The sequence below is a fragment of the Nothobranchius furzeri genome, chromosome 16 (genome assembly GCF_043380555.1).
Source record: "Nothobranchius furzeri strain GRZ-AD chromosome 16, NfurGRZ-RIMD1, whole genome shotgun sequence".
NCBI classification, from domain to species: domain Eukaryota; kingdom Metazoa; phylum Chordata; class Actinopteri; order Cyprinodontiformes; family Nothobranchiidae; genus Nothobranchius; species Nothobranchius furzeri.
The window spans coordinates 39,263,896-39,278,328 of NC_091756.1; the positions used below are offsets into that span (position 1 = coordinate 39,263,896).

General features: G+C 44.7%; 1 protein-coding gene across 3 annotated transcripts; it reads right to left on the reverse strand.

Annotated features, from left to right (window-relative positions):
- Window positions 1-6,136: 6,136 nt before the first annotated feature.
- Window positions 6,137-9,071, reverse strand: LOC107387580 (neurogenic differentiation factor 2). Of its 3 annotated transcripts, none has more exons than XM_015962636.3 (2): window positions 8,906-9,071; window positions 6,137-7,481 (listed from the first exon to the last, which is right to left on the reverse strand). In XM_015962636.3, the coding sequence occupies exon 2, from the start codon at window positions 7,466-7,468 to the stop codon at window positions 6,401-6,403; it is 1,068 nt and encodes a 355-aa protein (XP_015818122.1). In that variant the 5' UTR covers window positions 7,469-7,481; window positions 8,906-9,071; the 3' UTR covers window positions 6,137-6,400. The 3 variants fall into 3 exon arrangements, with proteins under 3 accessions (XP_015818122.1, XP_054605705.1, XP_054605706.1); XM_054749730.2 differs by having other exon boundaries at window positions 8,902-9,071; XM_054749731.2 differs by lacking the exon at window positions 8,906-9,071 and adding an exon at window positions 8,377-8,396.
- Between the last annotated feature and the right edge of the window lie 5,362 nt (window positions 9,072-14,433).

A 14,433-nucleotide genomic window follows, 5' to 3' on the forward strand; every position in this document is an offset into this window, starting at 1 on the left:
TCCACATCCAGCATGTTCACCTCCATGATCATCTGAAACCAACCACCCAAAGCAACAATCGGTTTGCACAACCAAAGAATTTCTGCACAAGCTGTCATAAATTGTCTCAGATAAGCTCATCTGCATGCTCGTCATCCTAATCAGGATTTGGACCTGACTGCAGTTTGTCTTCCTAACCAACTTGAGTGAGCAAATGCTCACATTCAATGGCTTCTGGCATTCTGTTCACGGATGAATCCTGTTTTTCACTGTTCAGGGCAGATGGCAGACAGAATGTGTGGTGCCGTGTGGGTGAGTGGCTTGCTAACATCAGAGTTGAGGATGGAGTGGCCCATGGTGGTGGTGGGGTTATGGTATGGGCAGGCGTACATAGGTGCATTTTATTGATGGCATTCTGAAAGACAAGTTCTTGAGGCCCATCACTGATTCATCCATCCACAACCATCATCTCATGTTGCAGCATGATGATGAACAGCCTCCTAATGCATGGATGTGTAAAACAACTCTTGGAGACTGAAAACATCCCAGTTCTTGCATGGCCAGCATCCTCACCAGACTTGTCACCCACTGAGAATGTTTGGAATGCTCTGGAACCAGTCTGGTTCCAGTTCCTGCCAATATTCAGCAACTTCTATCAGCTGTTGGAGAGGAGCGGACCAACATTCCACACGCCACAACCAAAAACCTGATCAACTCCATGAGATGGAGATGGGCTGGACTGTGTGAGGCAAATGGTGGCAACACCAGATACTCACAGCTTTTTTTTTTGACACCTTTGACACGTCTTTTGAGGTGATAGAAACTGTGTGTGTGTGTGCGTGTGCGTGTGCGTGTGCGTGTGTGTGTGTGTGTGTGTGTGTGTGTGTGTGTGTGTGTGTGTGTGTGTGTGTGTGTGTGTGTGTGTGTGTGTGTGTGTGTGTGTGTGTGTGTGTGTGTGTGTCTGCTCTGTCTTCCTGATCCCCAGTGAGTCGTGGAGGATGGCTGCTTATACTGAGCCAGGATCCTCTAGAGGTTTCTTCATGTTAAAAGGGAGTTTTCCTCTCCACTGTCGCTAAATGCTTGCTTAGTATGAGGATTGTTGTAAAGTCACTGACACTAGTCAGTGACTCGATGCAGTTTGCTGGGTTCCTTATATAGGAAACATTTTTCTGATTGGCTTAATGAACTGACCTGTATTGGAATGTTTATTATGTGAAGTGCCCTGAGACGACGCTTGTCGTGATTTGGCGCTGTATAAATAAAGTTGAACTGAATTGAAAAATGTGCTCTTTGAATAAAGCTGATTTGCCTAAATGTAAAATGTTACCTTTCACAATAAAGCAAATGTTTTCAGTGAATTTAATATGGGAGTTTTTCCAATAAAACACGCTGTTGGCATGTTACACTTTTAAAATTCTGTTTGGACCAAAGGTTAGATTAACTGGACTACATCAGATGTTTTTGTGCACATTAATCACAGGGCACATGGAAAAATGCACATTTAGAGGTCAGAGCCACTCAACGATAAAACCTGTGGGAGGCTACAGCATCAAGGCAAGCTAGAAAAGAGAGAGAGAGGGTGTGTGTGTGTGTGTGTGTGTGTGTGTGTGTGTGTGTGTGTGTGTGTGTGTGTGTGTGTGTGTGTGTGTGTGTGTGTGTGTGTGTGTGTGTGTGTGTGTGTGTGTGTGTGTGTGTGTGTGTGTGTGTGAGCAAACACGTGGGTGACCAGTGATAAAGGAGCTCTGCAAGGGTGTGATGTACTTTAAGATACTAAACGTGTTAGATAGAAGTGACCATGTGCCATAAGTGAGAGAAACTGGAGGAGAAAGTAAAAAGAGTGATATACTGGGAGGGGAAAGTGCAAAAAGAAAAAGGGAAAAGAAATAAGTTGGTGAATGTGTGATTTTTGGAGACAAAAAATAAGAGGAACCGTGAAGGAGGATAGTGTAAGTTTGTGAGTGGGATGAAGCGGTAACAGTAAAAACGGGTATAAAGGCCAAAAGAGGAGAAGAACAAAAAGAAGTGAACATGCCAGGGAAGGAGAGAGAGGAGCAGAGGAGTGGAGGAGCGAGGGCAATGAGCTGGATTGAATACCATCTGACAGGTCCAGCTGGGAGTTTGCCCACCCTGCAGCACCACAAAACCCCTCAATATGGAGGCCAATTACTGCTGCCCGTGTGACCGTGGCATGGCAGCATCAGAGATGCAATCCTCCTCCTCGCCTTTCCTTTCACTTTTTTTGTGGCCCACTCCCCTCCTCATTTCCTCACACTCTCACCCCCCTAAAATAAATAAAAAACACTCCCACCATCTGTGCAGAGTGACAACAACCTCTATACCCTACCATGCACAACACAAACTACACTAAACACACTGACACACACACATTCAGGGCAATATTTTTGGCTTTTATACTTGCATGGAGTTTGCAAGTGATTGAATATGTCTGTGACCACACAACCACAGTGGGATCCGACGCAGCCACGCTTCCTTTGAGTTTTCGTTTAATCAGTTCAACACGCAAAGACTTTCCAGCAATCGTACATGCGCGGCACGCGTGGTTACGCTTGGAGAAATGCAGCGGAATGCGACTGTGTGCCAGCGTGATCTGGTGTCACGGAGCTGGGCGTGGTGCTCAGATGGCAGGGAGGTGATGGTGGGAGGGCGGCATGGTGGAGGTCACTCTCAAATTTTGCTCTGCAGACAAAATCATCCATAAGTGTTTCAACCGGTGGGTATAGGAAGACACACACACGCACACACACGCACACACACACACACGCACACACACACACACACACACACACACACACACACACACACACACACACACACACACACACACACACACACACACACACAAACACACACACACACACACACTCACACACACACACACACACACACACACACACACACACACACACACACACACACACACACACACACACTGAGCTCTGCAGTGAATAACCTTACCCTGGTTGTTGTGCGTGAGAGTGTATGTTTCATCTGTTATTAGTTATAAAAATACTGTCGGTAAATCTGATGCACCTCTGCTTGCCTGTTCTCTCATGCGTTCTCACACCGATTAAGTCCCAGGAAATAATTTTATTACCAATACCAATCCCCAAATAATTAATCCGATAAATGTTTATCTAATCTAATAAATGGTAGTAAAACTGTCCAGATGGAGATTTGAGCACACCAGGTCTACAGCTTATGGCGTTTAGCAATGCTGTGCAGCATTTTTTTATTAATTTTGCAAATCAGCTGATCTCTTTTCAAGCAGTCAACATAGGCTGATTATTCAATTAAATTAATTGCATGGTATTTCTATAATAAGCACTCATTTGAACAATTACCCCTGAATTAGGTGGAAACTAATTAGTTTTGTGCATTTCACTCATGCTATAAGTTTTTTTTAAGTTTAAAGAAGAGAAATATAAAATGGAGCACAAATTCGATTTGGCATGGAAATCATTTCATTTCACACACGGATTTCTAATATTCTGTTAATGATAATTAGGTGCCAGGATTTATTGAGAGCATGCTGCTGTCCCACAGGTGTGTTTAAGGTATCAAAGCTCACACTCTGGAGCCAAGATGTATGAACGAACTCTCCTGTAAAATGAGCAAAAAAATAAATAAAAAGAGTAATAAATAAATAAATAAATGGAAACTCCGATTTTCCTCCCTCCTCTTCAGGGTCACGCGCGGACACTCAGCCTCCTTTAACGGTGCAGAATGATGAACAGATGCTGAGTGAATTAGGAAAGAAACACTGGGTCCCTCCCACAAGGGCCACTTTTGGCAGGGGCCGCCCGGCTGCCACGTGGCGCAGCTGGCACCGCGCAGGTCGGAGATGGTGAGGTTCGACTGGTCGCTGGCGCTACTGGTGCTCAGACATTTACCGGCTTGGCACTGCGCTCTATGCGCCATCACATCCAGTGCCAGACGCACGGCCCGCTCCATGGCGAGGAATTCATAAAATATCAACGCAAAATAAATGAGATCCGCTCAGCTTCTCTCTTCTCTTCACCAGCAGAATAAAACGGATATTGCATCTAAAATATATGAACGTTCAGCTTAATATGAATTACAGTCTACAAGTGTTCACGCGCACACGTGAGTTTGTTGGAAAATTTTAAAACAAAGTCAGCTTTATTTTATTCATTATCCTATACCGTGGGTTATAATTTTAATCATAGAAAATTGGGCATAAATCTAAAATAGAGCAATGCCTCAGATCATTAATTATTTAAAGCAGATGATTATTTAAGAAAATAAAATCGATAGAAATTAATAAATGCAGCTTATAAACAGGTGGAACTTTCAATTCTATTAATTTAATATTAATATTTTATTATTATTGCATCTCAGTGGACAACATCTGACTAACGGCGGTTTATTTTACAGAACATGTTTTTATGTTTTATTTTATATTATTGATGAAGATGATGTCATCATCCGAGCGACGTGTTATTATTGGTTTGTTCAACATGATCTCTTCCTTTTTTAGTGATTAAACGTGTGTGTGCGCGCGCGCGTGTGTGTGTGTGCGCGCGCTCACTCATCCAAAGGCCTTTGGTTTCGAAAGTCCAAACATTGCTCTGATTCTGCACCAGTTCAGGTGAGTCTTTATGAACTAAGTCAAATTCAAATAAAAGGATGTTCTAAAGTTCATCTTTTATCGAGGCTCGTCTCACCTCGTCCCTGCCCGTGGCTCGGTGCCGGATGGGGTGGTGTTCCTCCTCGGTTCTGATTTCCCCTGGATGTCCGCAGCAACATATGGGACTCAGGGCTCTGGTCCAAAACACGCTCCCGCTATTAATATGAGAAATCAGCAATGATGGGATCTAATCCACCGACTCATCAGGCTAAAACAAAAACTCTAATAATGAGAATTATTTAATAAGGTCTGAAGAAGTATTTTTATCGAGTTGAGCAGAAATATTAATTATTATTATTATTATTACTATTTTTAATTAATATTTTGTGGGACAAACTTTAAAATCAAACTAGAATCGGTGGTGATGTATCTGGATATTTTCTTAGAAAATGATTTAACTGCTGAGGACAAAAATTCATTTTAAAGAAGTTGTGTCTGTTTATCTGAGGTGAGTCCACCCCAGACCCACCAGTGGTCCATATTCACTATTGCACCATGCATTTGTGGGCATGAATAATAAAAAACAACATGATGCAAAAACAGTTCGTGTTTTAGTTGTAATGCTTGAGGCTCCAACACGTTTTTGCACATTCTGCTGGACGTTTTCATCCGCATAACTCTGTGCGTTTTTTTTTCTACAAATTATTTTAAAACGCAAAGTTCCGGGATTTTCTCTACTGCAAAAAAACAACACGACGGTAGTTTGTTGAAGAATTTCATCAGCTGCGCAAGTTCTCAAGCAGTTTCTCATCAAAGCTTAAATAATGAAGCATCTCGAGTATTTCATGGCAGCGCGCCAAACAACAGGTCTGGAATCTGAAACTCGGGATGCGCAGGAGATTCTGATGCATGCATTTTAATTTGTGTGAGTTCTGATTTTATTTTCCTGTATGAAATCACCTCTCAGTCAGCGATGTGGAAACTTAAGCTGTTGCATCAGTTTTCAAAATAAGTATTTAAATAAAATGACGTGCATATTTCCATGAACAGCGGATTTGTTGCAGTTAATATTGATTAAATGCATTCCTTTAACCGCGTCCGTTGTTTTTATTATTAATGAAAGCACATTGTCACATTTATTTTCAAGGGGATTTCATTCATTCTGCAAATTTGGACTGCATTAAATTATCTTTCTCAGACGCTATTTTAAAGCTTTCGATAAAATGTTCAGTTCAGAATAAGCGGTGAAGTGAATTAAATCACAATGTTATTGTTTGTTTCGGGATTATAAATGATTATATGAAACAACTGCAGGGATAACTGGGTGTATTTTCCATTGTGAAACCAAACGGATGACATTAAAGGCCAAGAAAGAAATGAAAAATATGCGCTTTTCTTACGTAAAGAACGTGCGTGCTTTTAAACTTAATTGAGTAATTTTGACGCCCTTTCGTGTTATTCTGGTGTTAATGTGTGGAACCTTTGAAACAAAGGGAAGTATTGAGTAAATGGTCTCCAGGTGTTTAAAACAAACGTTGCTCCATCATGTCAGACACTTCTAAAACACTCTTTTGTCTTTATTTCCGTTGTTTGTGTCATAATATGTTTGGCTTTTACATCACTCATTCTGCATACAGAATAATACAGGTCACAGTTTGATACAACAGTATACAGAAGACATCAGAATACAGAGGATCAGAATCTGTCATTTCCGTGTCTGCGCAGGAGCTCCTCTCGGGTTCAGAACATCAGAACAGTTGAAGGATTGTCCGTTTAGGGTCCATCTAAGCCTGCTTGGACAAGTTTCCCAGCTCAGTTGTGGAAAAACGCATTCAGTTCCTCATATGGCGGCGCCCTGTCGTGGTGCAAGTGGACGTCGTGGAAAGGTGGAATGTTTTCTGAGTGCGCGCCACCACTGCGCGCTCCCGAGGGTCCAAAGTGTAGGCTGTGGCCGGGTCTGGACGTGGTGAGTCCGGAGTAATGCATAGAGTAATGATAGTTCCTGTCGTTGTCTGAGGACTCCTGCTGCTTCCCAGAGAGTCCTCCGTTCAGGCAGACGGGAGGGCTGTGCTGGCCTTCGTAGTCCGGACTGTTGTATTCTGGGGACGTGCCCCCCGGCAGGTACACGCCCTCATAGCCTGAGCTGTAGGAGTGGGCTCGCAGGTTCATGGCGCTGCTCCCGGACTGGTAATGCGGACTGGAGAGGCGGGAGCACCGGTATGAGTAAGGGTGGACTGAGAACGGAGAGCTGGGCATGTGGAACCGGGATCCGTCTGCGCACTGTTCAGTCAGGAAGTTCCTGGTGTTGAGCTGCAGGCATCCTGCCACTAGATTGGTGGTGGGCTGAGACAAGCCTTTACACAACATCTGCACATAGGTCACGACATCTGGACGCTTCCCGTTGCGTAAAATCTCTCCGAGGGCGAGGATATAATTCTTGGCCAGCCTCAGAGTCTCGATCTTGGACAGTTTTTGGGTTTTGGAGTAGCACGGCACTACTTTGCGCAGGTTGTCCAGCGCAGAGTTCAAGTCGTGCATGCGCGTGCGCTCCCGCGCGTTGGCTTTCATCCGCCGCACCTTGGAGCGCTCCACCCGGGCCGCCGTCATCTTCCGTTTCTTCGGGCCGCGCTTCTTGGGCTTGTCTCCGTTTTCATCCACGCACTCCTCTTCCTCTGCCTCGTCGTCCTCATCATCATCTCCGGCCATTTCGGACTCAGCTCGGCTGCTCCCTTCCTGCGGCTCGTCCAGGTCGTCGTCTCCCAGGTGACACCGCTCGTGCTCATCCTTCACCTTGCAGCCATCGCTTTCGTCGTCCTCCACCCAGTCGGCAGCGAGCCTTTGGACGTCCGGCAGCACCTCGCTGAACAGACGGCTCAACATGATAGCGAGCAACCTGAAAGACAGACAGACAGACAGCTCTTCAGCTGGACGGTCGTGCGCCTCCGTGGCTTTTTGCGCACCAGTGGATGCGTCGCAGAGCCGCGATTTAATGAGCTCCTATAGAGACAAAACCTTCACGTGTCTTGAATAAAACAGACCACAAACACACTTTATTTTATTTTAAAAAAGACAATTACTGGATTAAATGTTTCTCGGCCAACCTCGAAAAGAGGGTTAAACATTAAGGGCGACACACCAATCACGAAATATTGAATGAATAAAAACATTTTTGTTACTAAATTATTAAAATCAGAAACAAACCCGGTTTTGACTGCAACAGCAAGATCAAGTTGGACAATGCTTCATTTATTGACAAAAAAGATCCGTTTATTTTTTCTAAATACTCTTATGAACGGTTTCTGACAGCAACAGTTCTGGACATCCTTTGGCCTCCACGTCGCCTCAGAGCCTCGGCCATGCAGGCTGAGCTTATTCCCCAAGGACGCACGATGATGATGTCTGCAATAAAACAGACACCAGCAGAGATTCCTGCACAACAGAACACGGAATCCAACCTTTTCCTTTTCCTCTCCTTTTTTCTTATTTCTTCTCTTTGGTCTGTTAACAACTTTTCAAATGTGAAAAGAGGTCATTAGGGACAGTTGTGATTAATCTATATTTTTTTGTCAATTTCTAAAGAAATTAAACAATTAAAAGCTTTCTAAAACTTACAAATCTGAACGAAAATATGTTGTCTTTAGGTATTCATCTAAATGGCATTCTTTAAAAATCTATTAAATCTAAAGCTTTATTTTATTTATCCAGAATCACGAGATTTTACGCCATTTAAATGTTACTAAACACGGCAAGGGCTACTTTTACGTTTGTTGATCGTGGTTTTTACTCACCATAGGTGTCCTGCAGTTACCGAATTGTCTTAGAATAAAACCACATCCACATACGTCTCCCGATTCCGGCCTCAGCTGTGCGTCAGAAGTACAGAGACGGTTTTTTGTGTCTAATATTGTAAGCACAGTGTAATTAATGCCAACCGATACCTTGTCAATTAGCCAGTGTATCTCTATGGAGAATTCAACCCCCACAGTGCTCTGACGCGCGTCGTGCAGAAACACGCACAAGGACACAATCGCAAATAAACTGTCCTTCTCATTGTCTCATTAATGCATCAATTTATTACTTAAGTGTTTATTTAAGTCCAATAAAGAACGGGCTGCGTAAACAGCAGCAAGCTGACAAAGGAGCTTATCTGATCATCTCAAGCAGAAAAGAGCAAACAGCGCAAAGAGAGAAAGAGAGGAATTCATCATTTTATTCCAAACGACGCAAAAATCTAAATCAGCTAGTTGGTGCTGTTCATTTCTCCGACGCAACGAGATAAAATCTTTGTGTGGAGCTTGGTCTGAGATGCGTACCTACCTCCGCGGTGGAGCTCAGTGGCGGGACAAGACAGGTTTGTTTACACCATCTCTCTCCGGGTGGGCATCACATCCACACGCCCTGCGCGGATGCGGACTTGGTTGCGCTCACACCTCTCCTATTTTCTTCTCTGCTGCTGATGCTGCTGATGCTATCCCCAGCTCTAAGCGTGTGGAGGGAGCACCTCAGAGGCAGGACTGGGTGGGTTACATACCAGCTCTGATGCCAGGCCCATATGGCTGGCACGTCATTGGCAAGAGCCATCACATGAGAGCCGGTGATTGACATGCGGCCGCATTCACAGAGACTGGCTTCCCCCTGGGGGAGAAGGACTCGCCATCTGTCACCAAGCTGAAAGAGAAAATGGAATAAGGAGTGGATGGCACCAAAAATGCTTCTGTTAGCCTCCATCTTTGTAAAAAATGGGGTTAATCTTATACTGGGGGTTTAAAAAACAACAACCTCTACCAATAACAAAGACAGTAATCAACGTAGATTTCTTTATGATATTAAGATCTATATAAAATTATAAATTGGCAAAAAGGACACAAGTCCTGAAAGACAACTGATAAAAAATCAGTAATTAAAGCCTTGGTGTTTTTTTAAACATATTATATTGAAGAATTCAATGAGATTTAGCTGGTATATTATTCAGAGAAAAGATAAACAAATATTTATTATTATTATTATTATTATTATTATTATTGTTGTTGTTGTTGTTGTTGTTGTTGTTGTTGTTGTTGTTGTTGTAAATCCTTCAGTGGTCAATATTTTTTCCCTTGCTTGGTGGCATACTTGCACATACCTAAAACGATGAGTATACGTCATACTCTGCCACCGACTGGTCATGGAGTGACAATACTATATGGTATGATTTATTATTTACTTGTCTAAAATATCAAAATCTAAATGCAGATAGTCTTGGATGGAAATGTAAAAGACTACAATATTTTTTTAAAAGGCAATTAAAATGTACCTTTTCAACAAAGAAAACGTTGCAGTGGAATGCTTTTAAAAAAGCAATTTGTTATTTGTACTTTATTTTTTTTAAAACAATGATCTTATTATTTCTTGTAATATAAATGATCTGTTTGTAACAATATATTTTTAGAAGTCAGAGAATGTGTTGTTTACCTGAGAAGACCAAAAAACCTCTTTGCAATATAATTTTAATGCTTTAAATCCTGCATGAAACATGAAAACATGTCATTGGAAAACTCAAACATTAGTGTAACAACTAAACATGAAAGGGGAACATAATATTGTGCCAAACTGTTTGCTTCTGTTTGTGCTGCCATGTGGGCCTCTACTGCCTCTATAAAGACTCCAAACATGAGAAACTCATCCATGCTTTTTCTGTCTGCTTGGTTTAAGGAATGATGTACCCACAACAAACCATTTCAAAAAGTCCACTTTTATAATGTCATAAACAGAGAAAGTAGAATAGAACCACCTCTCGTGTGCAAGAGAGTGCTGCTGGAGGAACCGCTTTACTATGAGCCCCTCCCATATCAAAGTTTCTCAGCTTATTGATCCTTAGCACCTATATGCCACCTGATCACGTGGGCCTACCATATTGGGTGGCAAAAGCATGTAAACAGTAAGCAACACGAGTACTAAACACAGGGAAAAGTAGAGCCTGAAATAGTTTTTTGTTCCGTTATCAGAAGTAGCGCACCTAAGCGACATGTTAATTAGCTTACAAACGCTAGCTTAAGTTCACTTTGTGGCTGTTCACTGATGTAAACAAGTTGCCGACTTAGCCAAAATTCACCCCACTCGATTTAGAACTTTATGTTAAAAACACCTATCCCTGGGCTGCCACCTTACCGTGGGGAGGGGTTTGAGTGTCTCAATGATTCTAGGAGCTAAGTTGTCTGAGGCTTTCTGCCTCTGGTAGGGTCACCCATGGCAAACAGGCCCTAGGTGAGGGATCAGACAAAGAGCAGCCCTAAGACCTCTTATGATGAATTAAATAAATAGAAACCGTGTTCCCTTGCCCGGACATGGGTCACCGGGGCCCCCCTCTGGAGCCAGGCCTGGAGGTGGGGCACGTTGGCGAGCGCCTGGTGGCCGGGCTTTCACGCATGGAGCCCGGCCGGGCACAGCCCGAAGAGGAAACGTGGGTCCCCCTTCCCATGGGCTCACCACTCGTGGGAGGGGCCAAAGGGGTCGGGTGCAATGTGTGACGTATGGTAGTCGAGGGCGGGGACCTTAGCGGTCTGATCCTCGGCTTAAGAAGCTGGCTCCTGGCACATGGAATTTCACCTCTCTGGTGGGGAAGGAGCCTGAGTTGGTGTGTGAGATTGAGGGGTTCCAACTAGATATAGTCAGACTCACCTCAACGCATGACTCTGGCTCTGGATCCAGTTTCCTTGAGAGGGGTTGGACTTTCTACCACTCTGGAGTTGCCCCCACTGAGAGGCGCCGAGCAGGGGTTGGCATACTAGTTGCCCCCCATCTTGGTGCTTGTATGTTGGGGTTTACCCCAGTGAATGAGAGGGTAGCCTCCCTCCGCCTACATGTGGGGGGACGGGTTCTGACTGTGGTCTGTGCTTATGCACCAAACTACAGTTCAGACTACCCACCCTTTTTGGAGACCTTGGAGGGGGTGCTGGAAAGTGCTCCTTCTGCTGACTCCCTCGTTCTGCTGGGGGACGTTGGCAATGACAGTGAGACCTGGTGAGGTGTGGTTGGGAGGAAGCGCCCCCCCCCCCCCGATCTAAATTAGAGTGGTGTTTTGTTATTGGACTTCTGTGCCAGTCATGGATTGTCCATAATGAACACCATGTTCAGACATATAGGTGTCCATATGTGCTTTTGGCACCAAGATACCTTAGGCTGCAGCTGGATGATCGACTTTGTTGTTGTTTCATCTGACCTGCAGCCGCATGTCTTGGACACTCGGGTGAAGAGAGGGGCGGAGTTGTCAACTGACCGCTACCTGGTGGTGAGTTGGCTCAGATGGTGGGGGAGGATGCCGGTCAGACCAGGCAGGCCCAAACGTATCGCGAGGGTCTGCTGGGAACGTCGGTGCCTGTCGTGGTGGCAACCACCGAACCCACAGGTGGACACCAGCGGTTAGGGATGCTGTCAAGCTAAAGAAAGAGTCCTATCAGGTCTTTTTGGCCTGTGGGACTCCAGAGGCAGCTGACGAGTACCAGCAGTCGAAGCGGAACGAGGCTCGGGTGGTCGCCAAGGCAAAAACCCGGGCACGGGAGGAGTTCGGTGAGACCATGGAGCTAGACTTCCGTACAACTTCGAGGAGATTGGGGGGGGGGGGGGGGGGGGGTGAAGCAGTGCGCTACCAACACTATCTATAGTGTGCTGCTGACCCCCACTCAGGATGTTGTGGATCAGTGGGCAGAATACTTCGAAGACCTCCTCAATCCCACCGACACGTCTTCCAGTGAGGAAGCAGAGTCTGGGGACTTTGGGTCTTCGCAGCCGAGTGTGAAGCAGCTGGGATGAGAGTAAGCTCTTCTAAATCTGAGACCACGGTCTTGATTCGGAAAAGGGTAGAATGCCTTCTCTGGGTCAGGGATGAGGTCCTGCCCCAAGTGGAGGAGTTTTAGTATCTTGCAGTCTTGTTCATGAGTGAGGGAAAACTGGAGCGTGAGGTCGATAGGCGGATTGGTGCTGCATCTGCAGTGATGCGGGCGTTGTACCGGTCTGTTGTGGTGAAGAGAGAGCTGAGTCAGAAGGTGAAGCTCTCTATTTACCGGTCGATCTACATTCCTGAAGAGAGAGTGGTGAAGAAGGTCATACAAAAGCCAGCTTGAACAAGTGAGTTTTCAGCTGCTTTTTAAAGGAGACCACTGAGTCCACTGATCTCAGACTCAGGGGGAGAGAGTTCCAGAGTCTGGGGGCCACAGCAGTAAATGATCTGTCACCTTTGGTCTTTAGATCACTGGACCTCAGGGACCTGCTGGGGGTGTAGGGACTAAGAAGATCACCAATGTAAGATGGTGCTTGTCCACGTAAGGCCCTATAAACTAGAACCAGGATCTTGAAATGAACCCTGAAGTTAACTGGCAGCCAATGAAGCTGGAGGAGAAGCGGGGTGATGTGGGTGTGTTTGGAGGACTTGGTCAGAAGCCGAGCACAGGCATTCTGAACCACCTGTAGACGGTTCAGGAAGGTTCTGCTCAGACACGTGAAAAGAGAGTTACAGTAGTCTAAGCGTGAGGAGATGAAGTTGTGGATAACTGTCTCAAGTTCAGAGCGGGACAGAATGGAACTCAGCTTTGCAATGATCCTGAGATGGAAGAAGGAAGAGCGAACAAGAGAACTGACATGAGAGTCCAGGGTGAGAGCTGGGTCAAAGGTCACGCCAAGATTCCTGACGAAAGGTTTGGTGTGAAAAGCAAACTGACCAAGAGAGTCTCTGACTTTGGGAACCAGCTTGTCTGGAGCACAGATGAATATCTCAGTCTTATCTTCATTCAGCTGTAGAAAACTCCTAGCGATCCAGGTTTTAATAGAGTCTAAGCACGTGTGTAACAGCTGCAGCTTAGACATCTCATGGGGCTTAAAGGAGATGTACAGTTGGATTTCATCTGCATAAAGATGGTAGAAGATTCTTTTGAAGGAGCTCAGGATGTGCTGCAGAGGGAGCAGATAGAGCAGGAAGAGCAGAGGCCCCAGCACAGAACCTTGTGGGACACCATGGGTAAGGGAGGTGGTGGAGGACATAAACTTGGAGACGGCCACAGAAAAGGAGCGCTAGTTCTGTAGTTGGAACACACCCTGCGCTCTGGGCCTCTCGCCTTAGGCTACTGTCCCCGCGACCAGACTCCGGATAAGCGGATAAAAATGGATGGATGGACGGATGTTAAAAACAGCGTTACAATTGACACCAAAGCTGATTTAAAAAAAGTCTGGATCCTTATCAGTTTTTGTTGCTGGTGGTGTCGGTTCAGCTGCAGCTCTCACACCGACATGACACAAGATATCTCTAAACGGCGACATTAGTACTAAATAAATAACATAATTTTAACACACACAATCTTACATTGGAGTAATAACATTGATAATAATGATCTCACATTTCACAACAGCGGACGGTCCTGCGCGTCCTCCGCCATGACATCTTCATCCATCCATTAGAATTATCAATAAGTAGTATAAACACATCACATTTATCCCTGACCCTGTCTTTCTTATGAAATATATGAATGTTAAAGATTGAATATGGAACACAGATATTCTGGTGAACACTTTGCTGACATAATAAGTGACCAGCCAGCCCCATGTTCAGTTACATATTGTAATGGGTAAGGACTAATTTTTACTAATAGGTTTATTTTACAACACAATTTACCATTAAACATCTTCTGGGCTCAGAATCAGCTGCTTGAGTTATCAAGTCCGCCATTTTGCTCAGTCCCAGCCTCGCCTTGCTGAGCGGACTTTTTAGTGCAACTGTGCCCTCTAGTGGCTGGTGGATGTAAACAAAACCAGTGTCGTGCAGTCAAATTAATATTTTGATTTATTTATAAAATGTAGCTTTCAAAGAAAAAAACTGT

Bases quoted from the DNA above. Each gene is read 5' to 3' on its own strand.
- LOC107387580 (XM_015962636.3), bottom strand. From the start codon at position 7,468: ATGTTGAGCCGTCTGTTCAGCGAGGTGCTGCCGGACGTCCAAAGGCTC.